This window comes from Gadus morhua, chromosome 11 (genome assembly GCF_902167405.1).
Source record: "Gadus morhua chromosome 11, gadMor3.0, whole genome shotgun sequence".
NCBI classification, from domain to species: Eukaryota; Metazoa; Chordata; class Actinopteri; order Gadiformes; family Gadidae; genus Gadus; species Gadus morhua.
The window spans coordinates 11,480,851-11,496,641 of NC_044058.1; the positions used below are offsets into that span (position 1 = coordinate 11,480,851).

Sequence of the window (15,791 nt, forward strand, 5' to 3'; positions counted from 1 at the left end):
CTGTTCGAGAAAACCCATATGTGCACGAATGAAGGTTATATCTGTGTGGGTCTGTCCATTTCAAAGGAACTGTGAATGTAGCCCACTTTTGATTGTTAACAGTGGTTGCAAAGTTCAAATTCATGAGTCCAGATGTTGTCAATGAAGATCCATTGATGAATCTGAAGGCACTTTATTTAAAATGAGAGAAAGAAGACGAATGTAATCCTTTTAGTTTTACTGAGGTGTTTAAATGGTTTTGCTGAATCATACAGTATGACTTTATGGCACACAACTACCTTTGTCTACTTTGTAATCTTTTTCAAGTGTATAGGATGAATCTGAATCTGTTTGATGAAGTCTATTTTTCAATATGATATATCTTAATGCTGCCTGCCATAAATAATAATTAAAATATGATAGATTTAGGCTATAAATGTATCCTTTTCTTTTAATTGTATAATGAAAATCATATATATATATAGGCCTATAAGAGACTGTGTGCTGAAACATTTTAAATAACACAATATTTCCCGAAATAGTTTTCCGACTTGAGACATTGAGACACGAGGCTATTATAGCCTACAATACAAACTGAGATTTGTATAGGCCTAAATCTATTATTGTATTGCCAGGGGATCGGTATCACATTTTAATCCAATTAAAATGCCTCTAATGACAGCCCAGCTCTGACGTCACTCGGGGGTCGGCGGAGTGAACTAATCACTGCGTGGCAGCCTTTCCCTGCCCGCTTGTGTGGGGAACAAGATACGCAACATCTGGACTAAAAGGGAATCACATCAGTTTGGTTTTGACGTGGCCTATTTCAAAGTTCGCGTTTAGACCGTTATTAAGCGTTATGTCTGCTACTTCGATTTCATTGGGGTGGCTTTCCTTTTGAAACGTTAAGCTTGTAGGCTACTGTGTGCAATGTGACATAAAGTGATTTGACACATTGCAACATTTCTTCAAATGGACCAATCCGTCGCAATTCAAGAGACCCTGGCGAAAGAAGAGAATTGCCTCATAGTATCCTTTACGATCTGCATTACCTCGGTCTTGAAGCTTTCTTGTCTTACTAGAAGTTTTACTAGTGACGTAGGCGTTCCCCCAATCCGTTTGGTTTACGATCGCTGTTTAATCAGGTCTCTAAATACATTTTGACCATGCTAAAGTTCAGTGTTGAACTTAAATTATTATAGTAGCCTATTTACTTCAATATTTAATGGTAGCCCATTTGAACATTTGGTCTTTGGTCAAACCTGCACTAACGCCTTGACACCACAAGATGACGCAAAGCCCCTTCATTAACGCAAAGCCCCTGCACTGGCATTCTCTGTTTGGCTGACTGCAATGTAACATAGGACTGCTGCCAGTGCCTATTCGTTGGAAATAAGTCGTTGTGTACCCCACCCTTTACTAAACATTTACTAAACTGCGTGAACATGCAGTGCAATGTATGGTCGATTTGGGAGAAGTCAGAGAGAGCCGCCTCCTTGGTTTGGTGGAGTGTGCCAAGGAACATGCGTAAGTAGCAAAGTACCACTGTCCATTGGAAGTCCTGTTTCTCGTGAGACTCCAAGGTTGACACAAACATCTGTCAGAAATCTGCCTGAAATCTGCTCTTCAATAGTTATTGCACCTATAGATTTGCACTAGTTATATAATAAACCTATATTCTTATTCAAAGACCAAAAAAACGCGTTCACCACTCAAAACCAACCACATTAGGCCGACATTAATTGCTCAATAGTAAAAAAAAAAAAAAATGCTTTTAAATAGTTATCTTACCATCATTTACAAAGCACATTTTCAAATAGATAATAATTTTAAAGATACAGGAAATTTACATTAAATAACTGCGAAAACAGTGCCACTGTAGAAAACATTTAAAGGTCAAGAGGATAAAACATACACACACACAGACACACACACACACACACACACACACACACACACACACACACACACACACACACACACACACACACACACACACACTGGAATCCCACATTTGTACCGGTGCAAAATTTATTAACGGCTGAATTGTTTTGTTTTCAGGCTGTTTATTTACACTCACAGACGGATGGCCATCACCGCCGATGATGTCTCCTTGGAGGACATTTTCCCCGTCTCCTGCCACTTTGAAGTGGTAGAAGGTGAGCGTTGAGCACTGTTAGCCTAGCCACATCAGATGGATTATGTGACTGCTAGATATCTTAATCTTTATTGTTGTGATTTTTTTATTCTGTTTTAATTTAATGCTTTCTATCTTCTCCTCAGTATCTTCACCCGATGAGCTGGCTATTGTGGGTGAGTATTTCTTAATTCTAACGGTTTCCTTCATAATATTTAAGGTCTAAATGCACTTCTGTTGCTCATGTTAAATGTCTCTTTATTATTGATTTGGGTCATCTTATTTTGGGGAAATTTCTAATTTGTCGATTGTTAAATCCCTAATTAAAATGACCTTTGAAGCTGATCAGTATTCATATACTATCCAAATTCCCCCTAACTGCCATGAAGCCTTGTCCACACTACAACAGATGAATGTGTCAAATTTTTTCTCTTCTTTCCAACCCCAGGTGCAGACATCAGGATAAGGGTGAGCTTCCAGCAGGAAGTGCTGGCACTCTCCCTTCCTTTTGGCTCCCATTCCCGCTTCTTCCTCAGGGAACTGAACAAGGCCTGGAGTGGTAAGGAGGGACCCTCTCTTTATTGGTTTTACCCTACTTCCAGGGTTAACTGAACACATTGTTAAGAAGACTGTATTCTGAAAGTCTGTCTAGTGTTGAACTTACTGGGCAACAAAGTCCATTTTTATTCGGATTCGAAATTGGAAGGACATTGGGAGTACAGCTTTTGTGGTAAAACAGCAAGTGGATACCCCTCACTTGTTTTTTTTACCCCTTTTCCTTGATTAATTTATTGAGGCATTTAAGTGTCCCTCTATTATTTTTATCTTGTCTTCCTGGCTTAACTGAAAAAGGCGTGGAGCATTACTCAATGCCTTTCATAAAATCCATGAAATGTCTCTCTTTTAAAATTCAGCACATTGAATCTTTCATGTTCATAGTCACAGGGAGGGTTAGAAAGGTTTTTCACTTATTATTATTCCTTCTGCATTATTCATTATTCCTTCATAATGTTCTCTCTGAAACCACATCAGGACAACATCTATTTTAAACTGTTCTGAGGGGAACAGTGTGGGTTAGCAGCTGTGGGCATGTCAATAGCCACATGCTAATGCTCCCCACAAACCTGCCTGACAAGGTGTGGTGTCGTTGTCTGGTTCACGTGACCATGCCGCAGCATGTCAACGTATAAACTGTATTTACTATGATAAAACCGCTGCCTGTTGCACTAATATTAGCTCTTCAAGTTATAGCGACCCAGGCAGAGGCGACCTTTGTTGTTAAAAAACAACAACACAAGTTTCAGATTTTACTTGTCATTGAGCATGGGATGTGACGAGGCATTGTCAAACACATCAGCAGAGAAACAGTGAGTGAGAGACGGAGGGAGAGAGAAAGAGGAGGAGTTTTTAACCACACACTCATACGAGACAGCTTTCTTTTCTACCCTTCGAAGAATTCAGGTTACATTTTTCGAAGGCATTTGTTCAAACTCGAACCTCTCCTGCAGAAGTGAGTGTGCCCCTTCTACTTTCTTCTACTCCCACACTCTTCTCCTCCAACCGCTCAGTGAGGTGGCCTGGGATGAGCCCAGGCCCGTGCATCTTGTCAGGACTGTGTCAGATCTGTCACTGACCTACGGTTCTTCACAAACCCTGGGATCTTTCTTCTTACACCATGATGGAGGTTGGATGATGGTCGTTTTGGATGGTCGATGTTTACTACGTCACAAAGGCACCACAGTGGCCACCGTTTAATTATTTGGCAAAGCGTGACGATTTAAAAAGATGGAAAAAAAACATGCGTCAGTTCTTAGCAGTCAGAATGAGAGGAACCACCAAGGTAAGCATAGAAAACTAGAAAAAACAGGAGCATTAGAGATGATAATACAGGACTTGATATTCACTGTGTGATGTTTAAGCAGAATGTTTTTCTCTAATTTTTTTTGTATGTGTGCTAACTTGTGAACATGTAAAGTCCATGGGCCTGAAGGGCTTGTCCTATGGTGTTTAACTTGTATGTGCCATCTTTAGATGGCACATACAAGTTTAAGATTATACTTTTTTGCATAAAGGTGAATAAATGAAGATCAACATTTACTCTAACATTTGAAATTCTCACACGTTTTGATTACTCCACATGTTTTGATTGGGTTTAATTTAAACATCATTGTTTTACTTTTTTCTCTGTATTTTTGGGAAGATGTTTGCAAGTCCTCATCACATGTCCCAAAGTTTGAATGGCTCCACAAGCACAGCAAAACCACTGGAGGACAGGCAGTCATCAAAAAGTCCCATGTCCCCCTCGGAGTTAGGATGTCTCTACTCCAGCAGAAAACAGGTTAGTCACGTACATTTATCCAACTAATTAGCCAACAAAGAGCTGTTGCATATTCATTCAGACTATTGGCTTGTCTAACTGTTAGCAACATTAAAATATTTGTTTTCAATGTTCTTAAGCAATTATGTCTTTATTATATTTCAATAAATTTGAGTTTAATATTAAAAATATCCCTTCTTCTCCGAAAATGTTTGACCAACACATAAATTGTAAACTCTGTAGGCCTAGTTGACTGTTGGAGTGAACAGAAAAACGATTCATAAAAATAGCAGTTTCATTTTTTCATGAGCTATCATTAGTTATAAAACGGACTATAAGAGATATTATTCCTTTCCCCCTTGGCCTTTATCCTTAACATCCTTTACTCCCATTGCTAGAAAGAGTTTATGTGCGAAAGAAACCGTTACATTCTTGGATTTGCCAGACTCGATCAATAACTAGAAAATGCATTTCCTGCAGAAAATGCAGTTAGTGCTGTAGTACAAAGTGAGGTTGAAAAATATTTTTTAATAAAGTCACATAGATTAGTAAGTCATAAAGAAACGGTAAATGGCTTAAATCAAGTGAAGGGATTTGACCAAAAGTTCAAAAGTCTAAATGGAGTAAAAAATGTAAACATGCACACCATTTAAGAAAAAGTAAATGGTTGGAAACAAATAAAATTACTGCTGAATGAAAAGCGCAAAGCCTTGCTAAAAATGCAGAAATGTAAAATTAATTGAACTGAAGAATTTGAATCGTCAAATGTATTGCCCTGCACTGTGTGTGTGCGTGTGTGTGTGTGTGTGTGTGTGTGTGTGTGTGTGTGTGTGCGTGTGTGTGTGTGTGTGTGTGTGTGTGTGTGTGTGTGTGTGTGTGTGTGTGTGTGTGTGTGTGTGTGTGTGTGTGTGTGTGTGTGTGTGTGTGTGTGTGTGTGTGTGTGTGTGTGTCTTTAAGAGAATAGCGAGCCGGTGCGTGATTAATGGTGCGTTCACTCTCCTGGTGATAACGAGACGGCTCGTCAGTGATGACGCGCACGTTTACGCGTATTTCCGACAGCGACCGTTCATGTGGCGCGGAACATCGGTTCTGACTGATTGTCGGGGATCATGGAAGCTGCAAGAAATATATTGTTTGTTGAGAAGCACATACAGTATTGCCACTGTATGGAGGGCTACACTTGCCCTTATCTACAGCTGGTTTACCAGTACACAACCTTTTAAAACTGAGCAAAGTCGATGGCAACAGACGGTTACAACGTCAATAAATAGTAAAGTGTAGACATGGCAAAAAATATGGGATATGATGGTTGATTCTTTTATATTGAGTCAAACTTTCTCACCGTTCAAAACTTTTGCGTTGAGGTCCGACATGGTCATGTGCATCACAAGTAAACAATGAGTCACCATACGTCACCAACTGGGCAACTCTGTTAACTAAATTTGGCCCCAGTTGCCGAACGGAAGTAGAATCATAACAGCGTCATGAGGTGGCGTTCACGCGAACTTTCCGACGTTGCGAAAAGGTTTTTCCCATAATTCCCAGCGATGTGAACGCACTTTTAAAGTAGCTCAAAAGAGTATGGGGTCAGAACAGTCTCATTAATAATGAATGCACAGAGAAGGATTCACAAATGTACTTTGTGATTTATATATAAATTACTCTCTTCCCACAAATACATTTCAATGCACACATAAATGGATATCGGTATGTATAAATGTAAAATAAATCCATAAACAAAAAAAAGTTTTACAAACTCATTTCTGATCCACACACAAAGGTACCTTGTTTTAAATAAATGTAATATAAATCCATAAATATATTAATTAAAAAAATATTTGCAATTTTCATCACAATGTATTTGGATGTTGTAACATTTATATACAAACTGTTAAACTTGTATTTACAAGACGTTTTTCATTTGTGAACTTACTTGCATTTGTGTGGGAACTGGTCTGTATTTATGTGTGGATTTTTGAGACTCTCCTGACGTCGCTAGATTCACAAATGCATTTTTTTCAACAAGGAAATCTCTGTAGCCAATCAGATGCCTCCCTCGTTTTCAGTCAACCACATGACTGCTGTGACTGGGTTTTTACGTCGGTGCCGCTTACTACTTTAACGGCACCGATAATCCCAAAACCCAGTCGAAATTAGATGGAAAAAGTGTGTAGCTAAACGTGACGCAGCATTTACTTCTTCACCACCTAGAGATTGTTATGTACGATCATTCAAAAAAACATGTTCTTTCCGATAGAGTAGACATTTGACAGAGAACCGGGAGGCTCGGAGGCTGGACTCAGAGGTCGGAACTGCAGCCATGTGATTGGCTGAAAACGAGGGAGGCATCTGATTTGCTACAGAGAGTTCCTTGTTGAAAAAAATGCATTTGTGAATCTAGCGACGTCAGGAGAGTCTCAAAAATCCACACATAAATACAGACCAGTTCACGCACAAATGCAAATAAGTTCACAAATGAAAAACGTCTTGTAAATACAAGTTTAACAGTTTGTATATAAATGCAACAACATCCAAATACATTGTGATGAAAATTGCAAATATTTTTTTAATTAATATATTTATGGATTTATATTACATTTATTTAAAACAAGGTACATTTGTGTATGGATCAGAAATGTGTTTGTGAAACTTATTTTTGTTTATGGATTTATTTTACATTTATACATACCGATATCCATTTATGTGTGCATTGCAATGTATTTCTGAGAAGAGAGTAATTTATATATAAATCAGAAAATACATTTGTGAATCCTTCTCTGTGCATTCATTATTAATGAGACTGTTCTGACCCCATAAAAGAGTGGGAAAAACCGCCCAATCTGACAACACTGCCTGAACGTCAGTGGTGTAGTGGTCCCTGGAGAAGTGGGTATACTCTAAATGTTTGCCCTTTTTTAACGCAGCCCAGAAAAACGCCCTGTTTTAGAAACAGTGACATGTGAGACTACTCTATTTAGTTTACCCAAAAATCCTTCAGTAGTATTTGCTCATTGTCAAATAATTGCTGCTGCTTGATCTCAGGGAGGAAGTATTATGAAATTACTAAACCAATACTCGCCCACAGACTAGTGACAGACAAGTGAGACAACTATACATTTTGAGGGTTCCTTATTCCTGGAATGACACCTATTCTCTCACTTGGCAGGTCAGTAATTTATTTTGTAAACTGTGTCTTTGAACAGCTGATTTGCAACACATAGCATGGCCCAGAGTGGGCCACTATTATAAAATTAACATGACTTGATAAGGAGCAGTTTGTAGGTATTACTGGTCACACAGGCAGCCTGCATGAATGTAAAATATAGATGAGGCAAACATGGTGTTTCAGTAATTTATATCAGTAACATTTATTTAAATAAAATACTTTAGATCTGAATTTGACAATGCATCCTTATTCATATTTCACCTTAGATTAGAAAAAACGCACATCATTGTCTTCCACATCAATCATCTCGTTAGATATATATAGTATCAATATATATATAAATATCATATGATGATTGAACATCATCATTCAAATTATTCAACAATCGAATCAGTAAAGGCAGCCAGTATTAGCCAATAAGAGGCAGAGTAGCGTGGGTCATGGCGCACAGAGCTTTTGGTCGTGATATTATATATACAATTATATCATATTATATACTATTATATATAGAGCTCTGGGAGTTGCAAACAGCAACAATCACTTTCTCCTCCATGCTGCAGTTCACCCCGGACTGCACTGCACTGAGTTTGACGGTTGAACGCTGATTGGCTGTTATGTTACATATGTCACTCAGTGGCCACGCTGTTGAACGCTGATTGGCTGTCATCGCGCGAACTTCGCGTCAAAGTTGAAATATTTCAACTCGAGCGAATTTGTCGCTGCACAAATACTCGTGAACGCGCTCACCTGTGCACGGCGAAAGTGTGGCGCGACAAATCAAAACTTGTATGTGATCTTGTCGCCCCGTCGCGTTTGGTGTGAACGCAAAAAAGTGGGCAATGTGGCTTAGAATGCAGATACTACTGAATGGTGCGCATCTGGGGGATTTAGAAGTGGGTATACGCAATGATGACTGAAAAATAAGTGGGTATACGCCGTATACCCGTGTATACCCTGGACTACACCAGTGCTGAACGTCCTCCAAAAGTAGCCCAAACTGGCGGGAAAAAACGCACAATCTGGCAACACTTCTGAACGTCATCACGCTGCAACGTAAATCAATCGAACAACTGAAAACGAAGCCGGTATGAAACTAAAACCGTTTGGATATTATTGAAGATACAAATGTGTAGATTTGTTAAATGGTTTGAACGAAGGTAAACAGTTAAAAATTTGACCGAGTTACGATGTCTTAAGTAATTTAAGTGCCAGAACTGTAGAATAGGAAGGTTTGAAACTAAAACTGTGATTCTGAAGAAAGTTTAAATGATAACGAAATTCCGTTTACATATTATTGAAGATACAAGTGTGTAGATTTGTTGAATGGTTTGAACGAAGATAAACGGTTGAATTAGTTACGTCTTAAAATATCTTAAAGTTTTAAATATTTTACAATTTTGAAAAGAAGTTTGATTCCAAGCTATTCTGAATATTTTAAAATTTTAATGGAGTCTCTAGGTGAGAAATTTAGGAAGGAGATAGGTCCGAAAATTTGTAGAGAATAATAAAGAAAGAAAGAAAGAAAGAAAGAAAGAAAGAAAGAAAGAAAGAAAGAAAGAAAGAAAGAAAGAAAGAAAGAAAGAAAGAAAGAAAGAAAGAAAGAAAGAAAGAAAGAAAGAAAGAAAGAAAGAAAGAAAGAAAGAAAGAAAGAAAGAAAGAAAGAAAGAAAGAATAAAATGTATGAAGAACAATAGTCAGCTAATAAATTATAAATCTGAATCTGTAGTAATCTGAAGTTTCCAGTTGATTGCTTTGGTCTGTCGAGCGATTCGAATACAACCCCGCCCACTGGTGCTGACGTCACTCGGTCCACCAGTGATCGCTCGCAGCTCTTTGGACTGGAAGATTAGCTCCGCCCAGAGTGATAGATATAATTTCTCTCTCTATGGCTCTGGCTCCGCCTCTCCGGGACGCGAACAGGTCCTGAGATTGAATCCAATTTTCTGCAGAATGTGTGGGAGCGGTACGGGGAGATGTCTAATGTGATCAAAGAATCTGGTATGAAAAACATACATATATTATATACACATATCTTAATACCTGACTGAGACTTAAGCATAGATGACCAGTATTTTGTCAAATCTCTATTGCTACTTAATCTTAGCTCGTCAGATTGCCAAAGGAAAGCTAACTTTAGCCTGTTTGCTAGAAAGAAATGTTTCACTAAACATCATCGCTAGCACTCTGTGTATACTATAATTACCGTCGCATTTTTATATTAGCAGTCTTGCCGTTCTCTCCTCTATAGACAGCTAATGAGATATGTATCCTCAACTCGGATATGTAATCTGAAGGGATGTGGTTATTGGACATTGTACATGTCTTTCCTGTACGCTGCGTTTCCTATTCCGACACCTAGTTATTCATTATTACAGATTGTCATTAGCGAAGTGGATATCTTAAATTAGTATTCCGAATGTTTATTGACAGCCTATAGACCGAAGTTATGCAATGAGGAACCTGGAACCGAGGGAGTGTAAAAGTTATGAACAACTTTACAATGGTATCGGTATCGCAGAATGGTATGCACAAATCGACTTGTTATTTGTTTACCTCATAATGATCATGTACGTTCAAATCTATAATATAGATATTTCGAATGAGAATATATTCAATATATTTCCATGTATTTGAAATGTAACTACGGTATTATTGGTCATACATGAGTCACTATGTTGGCATTCCAGTTGTTTTGACTTGCAAATGTTGCTCTTCCGCACATGAGTCTACCATCAATTGCAATTCAAACTATGTTGTACTATATGCTGCATTGAACGAATGTTTATTTCGATATGTATTATTTCCTTAACTTAGATTCGAAAGTCCGACATTAAGTAGGTTACTATTGAAGTTGCTGAGGCCTCTAACCTCTCCTGATTTCGCCTTTACAACGTCAATCGCTCGTGTAGCAATGCAAGTAGACTTGGCTGTGTCACTATTTATTACCTTTGTGATAAGGAACCGAATTATAGTGATGTCTACATAGTGCAGGTATAGATAATGGATTGTGTCCATTATTTAAATTGCACTGTGTGGCTTACGTTTTGTAATTGTAATAATGATTGCCTTTTTTAGAAGAATTCCACCATATACAACTTGTTGTGCAGGTTGAAGGACTGTTGGAAGCTTTGACAACGAGGTCCTTTGAATTCAAAGTCCAATAGCATTAAGATAATACGGTTCTGTTTTGCATTTACAAATAAAAGCTGCATAAAAGCATAGGTACAGGACCTGCAGATGAACCCTATGTGGTAAAATCATGTGGCGCGGTATCGGGCAGCTCCAACTGGCATGATAAGCTCTCCTCCCAACTGCTGGAGTGGACATGCTGATTAAACATCCCTTCCTACATGTGCTTGTGAAACATAACAGTTTGCTGTTTAAACGGTGGAATGTTACACCGCTCCACCCTCTCTTGAATAATTGGACTGCTGTCTATTTTTCTCTATATGTTTACTGGCAGGTCGATTTATTTGACTTTTTCGCTGGTAAACAAATGTAGTATTACATATTAAAGACAGGTAGCAGGTAGATTAAACTAGATTACAAAAAAATTTGGGGGACCAACCATGGGAAATAGTAGAGACCAACCAGGGGAGAGCAGTAGAGAGCAACCAGGGGAGAGCAGCAGAGAGCAACCAGGGGAGAGCAGCAGAGAGCAACCAGGGGAGAGCAGTAGAGAGCAACCAGGGGAGAGCAGTAGAGACCAACCAGGGGAGAGCAGTAGAGAGCAACCAGGGGAGAGCAGTAGAGAGCAACCAGGGGGAACAGTAGAGACCAACCAGGGGAGAGCAGTAGAGACCAACCAGGGGGAACAGTAGAGACCAACCAGGGGAGAGCAGTAGAGACCTACCAGGGGAGAGCAGTAGAGACCAACCAGGGGATAGCTAATCTATGATCTAGTAGTCCTGATGAATTACAGCAGCACAGAGCACTGGCCGGAAACCAACAACTGCAAGGGGTCGAGTTACGTGTTGTTTCGGTATGGAGATATGCTACAGAAGAAAACTCATTACTGTCGGTGAATGAAGTCTTCAGAAGGGGATTTTTTCAAGAGTCTAAATCTGCACAGGCAATGGTCGTGCTCAAGACCTGAGCACGACCACCACCTGAACATTATCGGATCACTGCCCGTATGGCTGTGTTGTGAATTTCACTCGGAGCGAGCAAACCAATCACAGAAATTTGACCCTGTGTGTGGGCTTACTTTGGTTTGTCTGGCTAGTCTGGTGTTTAGGGTAACCCCAACGTCAAGTTCATCTGTAGGTCTTTTCTAACCCTAACGTAATCCTTAATGAAAATATATGCCTCACTTGAAAGTGGCATTAGAAATGAACAACATCTGCTAGTCTAATTAACAACATGTGAAGCTACTAGCAGTGACAGGTTATTGTGGGTTACTAGTGGCAGATGTTGATAAAGGCAGCAGGGTGATGATACTCACAAGCCTGGTTATCCATAGTGACTTTGGTTTACAGGGATTCAGAGGATGGTGGCTTGAGGAAGGGGTGACACCTTCGCCGTTTTGACTAAATGAAGGATGAGGCTCTCATTACAGACCAAGTAATACTTGTGTTTTTCGTTTAAGTATTTTGCTATTTTCATTTGACTTGTCTGTTAAGTACAATAGGGATGTTCTTTTTTGGATGTTTGGCATTGGCATTAATTCAGTTGACATTTTGAAACTGTAATTGGGTCATTGGCGGTTGGTGTCGTGACAGTGTGAGGAAACACCTTGGTTTGGGCAAAACAAAGATAAAACATGGGTTCCCTTTTTTTTCAAACAAGCCAACCATTCACACGAGGGAGAACTAAACAGAGCGGCAGAGAGCAGAAGCGGTGTTGTCATGACGACACAGGTCCTGCCTTGCTCATTAGAATGCAGCAACGCATCAGGGAGACCGCCAATACCCCACGCCAGCTGTATGGTGCCCCGGCTACGGTCGGTGTCTGTGTATGTCTGCCCTCGGTCAAAGACTAGCTAAGTAATTTGTATCAGTTTGATAAACAATGTTATGCAATATTGTTGCTTTGTAGAACTGCTAATCTCATTATGATGAGCCCTTGCAGGCATAGGATTTCATTACAGTGTGTGTAAATGGGATGGGCCCCTATTAGTTAAGCAAAACAACCGTACACGACACGGAACCGAATCTTACTTTTCCCGATAGTAGTTCACTCCAACAGTCAACAAGGTTTCCCTGTTTTTTACCTAGAAATGTGTAAGTGTTGGGTTTTTGTGCTCAGACGGTAGAAGTGCATTTGAATTGACATTAACATGAGAATGTCTTTCAATGCCACTCTTGGGTGGGGTAGTCCTTTCAGACTTTCTGACTCCCACCCTTCCTGTTATTTCTTTGCCATTATTTTGTATGTTGTATAACTTTGTTTTAATTACAATTTTTGCCGTCACCTTTCAAAACCAACTCTCCCTTCCTGTTCCCCCTCCCGGTTCCATCCAATCAGGAAAAGGGTTGAGGCCAGAGAAGAAAGGATCGGCGGAGGAGGGGCTGCGGTCACCGGTGGAACTAGAGAGGTCCAGAGGCCCGCCCATCCCCGAGAGGTAGAGCACTGGGGGGGCTGGAGGGGGGAGACCAGTAGAGACCAAACAGGGGGGAGACCAGTAGAGACCAAACAGGGGGGAGACCAGTAGAGGCCAAACAGGGGGGAGACCAGTAGAGGCCAAACAGGGGGGAGACCAGTAGAGGCCAAACAGGGGGGAGACCAGTAGAGACCAACCAGGTGGAACAGTAGACCAACCAGGGGAGAGCAGTAGAGACCAACCAGGGGGGAGACCAGTAGAGACCAACCAGGTGGAAGAGTAGAGACCAACCAGGGGGGAGACCAGTAGAGACCAACCAGGGGAGACCAGTAGAGACCAACCAGGGAGGAAGAGTAGAGACCAACCAGGGGAGAGCCGTAGAGACCAACCAGGTGGAACAGTAGAGACCAACCAGGGGGGAGACCAGTAGAGACCAACCAGGTGGAACAGTAGAGAGCAACCAGGGGAGAGCAGTAGAGAGCAACCAGGGGGGAGACCAGTAGAGACCAACCAGGGGGGAGACCAGTAGAGACACCCAGGTGGAACAGTAGAGACCAACCAGGGGAGAGCAGTAGAGACCAACCAGGGGGAACAGTAGACCAACCAGGGGAGAGCAGTAGAGAGCAACCAGGGGAGAGCAGTAGAGACCAACCAGGGGAGAGCAGTAGAGAGCAACCAGGGGAGAGCAGTAGAGACCAACCAGGGGATACCTAATCTCTGATCTAGTAGTCCTGATGAATTACAGCAGCACAGAGCTCTGGCTGGAAACCAACAACTGCAGAGGGTCGAGTTATGTGTTGTTTCGGTATGGAGATATGCTACAGAAGAAAACTCATTAGCGTCGGTGAAGGAAGTCTTCAGAAGGTGATTTTCAAGAGTCTATCTGCACAGGCAATGGTCGTGCTCACCACCTGAACATTACCGGATCACTGCCCGTATGGCTAGGTTGTGAATTTCTCAAACCAATTACAAGCCTCCACTGAGGAGGTATTTTAATCTGAGACTGGTGACTTCTTCAGTTTCTTTTGTTTGCAAACAAGCTCCTTTTTTCAAGAATGGCTGGAAACTACACCGGTTCCATAGTAAGGGAGCCACTGTTATTCTGAGTTTTATGGCGGCAAAGGTATCCCTAACAAATCAGACTTACGTTTTTTTAAAACCTTTTTTAGACTTTAGCAATGAAAAGTACCAGACCATAACCATTAGTTCACCAGTTTGACCCCTGTCATAGGAATGCCAGAGATAACAGGAAATGCTGTCTGTGCAGTGCTCCTATATGGATACCTTAAGATAATTCTGACAGTCAAACTAGACGTATACTTTTTTTTTAAGGGGGGGCTGTTTTTTTCCCAAACCTTCCTCTCTGCTACTCTTTTGTGCTCACTCTCTTAACAAACCTCAAAGCTTACCTGTAACCATTTTAAGTCTCAAAACCCAAAAGTATTAGCAAAGCATGTGTGATCTACAGAGCATCCTCATCGTGAGGCAGTGTGCCACGCTATCACCAAGCCCTGAGCCCTCATCCAATCCACAATTGTTGATCCAACATTTAATCAGCTAAAAAAAGCCACCGTGGCACTTTGTACTTGGAACCCATCTGCTCCTTGGCAGATTATACAGATATGTTAACCTGGAAGGGGAAGCCGGTCCTACCCTCTCTCTCTCCCTCTCTCTGCCCATCTCCTTTCTCCTCTCAGTCACTCACTCCTGTGTATTTCTCTCTCTCCCCATCCTCTTCCTCCCCTCCCCCCGGAGCTCTTATGTACTGACAACACATAAATACACGTAGGCTGGAGTATCCTGGGAGGGTGTTGCTAATGCTACGGTCTCCCGGTGGACCCGGGTGGCTGCAGTCTCCGGTCAGAACCAAACAGCCGGAGAGGCGGAGGATCGATGGCGCTGGGCGCACTGGGTTTTAATGGAGCTCTGTACGTGGAGAAACCGACAGGAACTGGACCTGAGTGGTCGAATAGGAAAAGCCAAACACGCACGCGCATGCTGTGTCTGCAGCACTGACGGTGTGCCACGGCGGTGTTTACTGAGCCCTAAGAGAGATGTTTTCATCCCATGTTGCATCTAGGTGTTTGGAAGAGAGCAGGATGCATCACTCTACTGGATCCCCAGAGTGACGTTTCACTCTTTGTAATTTACTGTTATTAAGCGTTTGTATTTTAGTCGTGCAACTGCAGGTATGCACACAGCGTTTTGCAGACAATGGAGATGTGCACAGTGCAGGTGACCCCGTGTTCTTCTGCACGTCTGTGGTAAACCATGTGCATGTGAGTGTTCACTGAGCTGATTGTCTGCCTGGTTCTCCTCCAACACCTGGTTTGTTCTTCTTCTGTTGTTTCTCAGTGAGGGTGGAGCGGGCCGGGAGGGTCGGGATGACATGGTGCGCTCTTCCTCCCACACCCCGGCCAATAAGGCCCAAATGCTGGCCATGCCCAAGTTCGGCCTGCGGGACAACCTCATCCGCTGTGAGCTGCTGAAGAGCGAGGACCAGTACACGCACCTCCAGAACTTCAGGTCAGTCCCGCCGTCTCTCGCTCTTTCTCTCGCTTTCTGGCGAACAGAGTAGCGGTGGACTCCAGAGTTACCTCTTCTTTTAATTTCTGATCCAACACCAGTCAGCAGTACTGTGACTTTAAGT

The 15,791-nt window shown here is 41.5% G+C and overlaps 2 protein-coding genes across 7 annotated transcripts in view; both read left to right on the forward strand.

The window, feature by feature from the left end:
- LOC115553839 (platelet binding protein GspB) overlaps positions 1–423 on the forward strand; it is a 7,595-nt gene extending 7,172 nt beyond the window's left edge. The window contains exon 9 of the mRNA XM_030370368.1: positions 1–423. This exon is cut by the window's left edge and continues 549 nt beyond it. The gene's annotated coding sequence lies outside the window, so the exon portion shown is untranslated.
- Positions 424–720: 297 nt separating this feature from the next.
- Positions 721–15,791, forward strand: part of inpp5b (inositol polyphosphate-5-phosphatase B) — a 29,778-nt gene continuing 14,707 nt past the window's right edge. Inside the window, exons 1-8 of one of the 6 annotated variants that reach the window (XM_030369648.1) lie at positions 952–1,007; positions 1,426–1,506; positions 2,041–2,138; positions 2,263–2,292; positions 2,565–2,675; positions 4,317–4,454; positions 13,066–13,162; positions 15,497–15,667. In XM_030369648.1, coding sequence (XP_030225508.1) covers positions 952–1,007; positions 1,426–1,506; positions 2,041–2,138; positions 2,263–2,292; positions 2,565–2,675; positions 4,317–4,454; positions 13,066–13,162; positions 15,497–15,667 — 782 coding nt within the window. Of the gene's footprint in view, positions 1,891–1,968; positions 2,139–2,262; positions 2,293–2,564; positions 2,676–3,619; positions 3,957–4,316; positions 4,455–9,470; positions 9,598–10,097; positions 10,122–13,065; positions 13,163–15,496; positions 15,668–15,791 lie in introns of those variants that run through there. The other 5 variants (XM_030369644.1, XM_030369643.1, XM_030369645.1 and 2 more) reach the window with 5 other exon arrangements.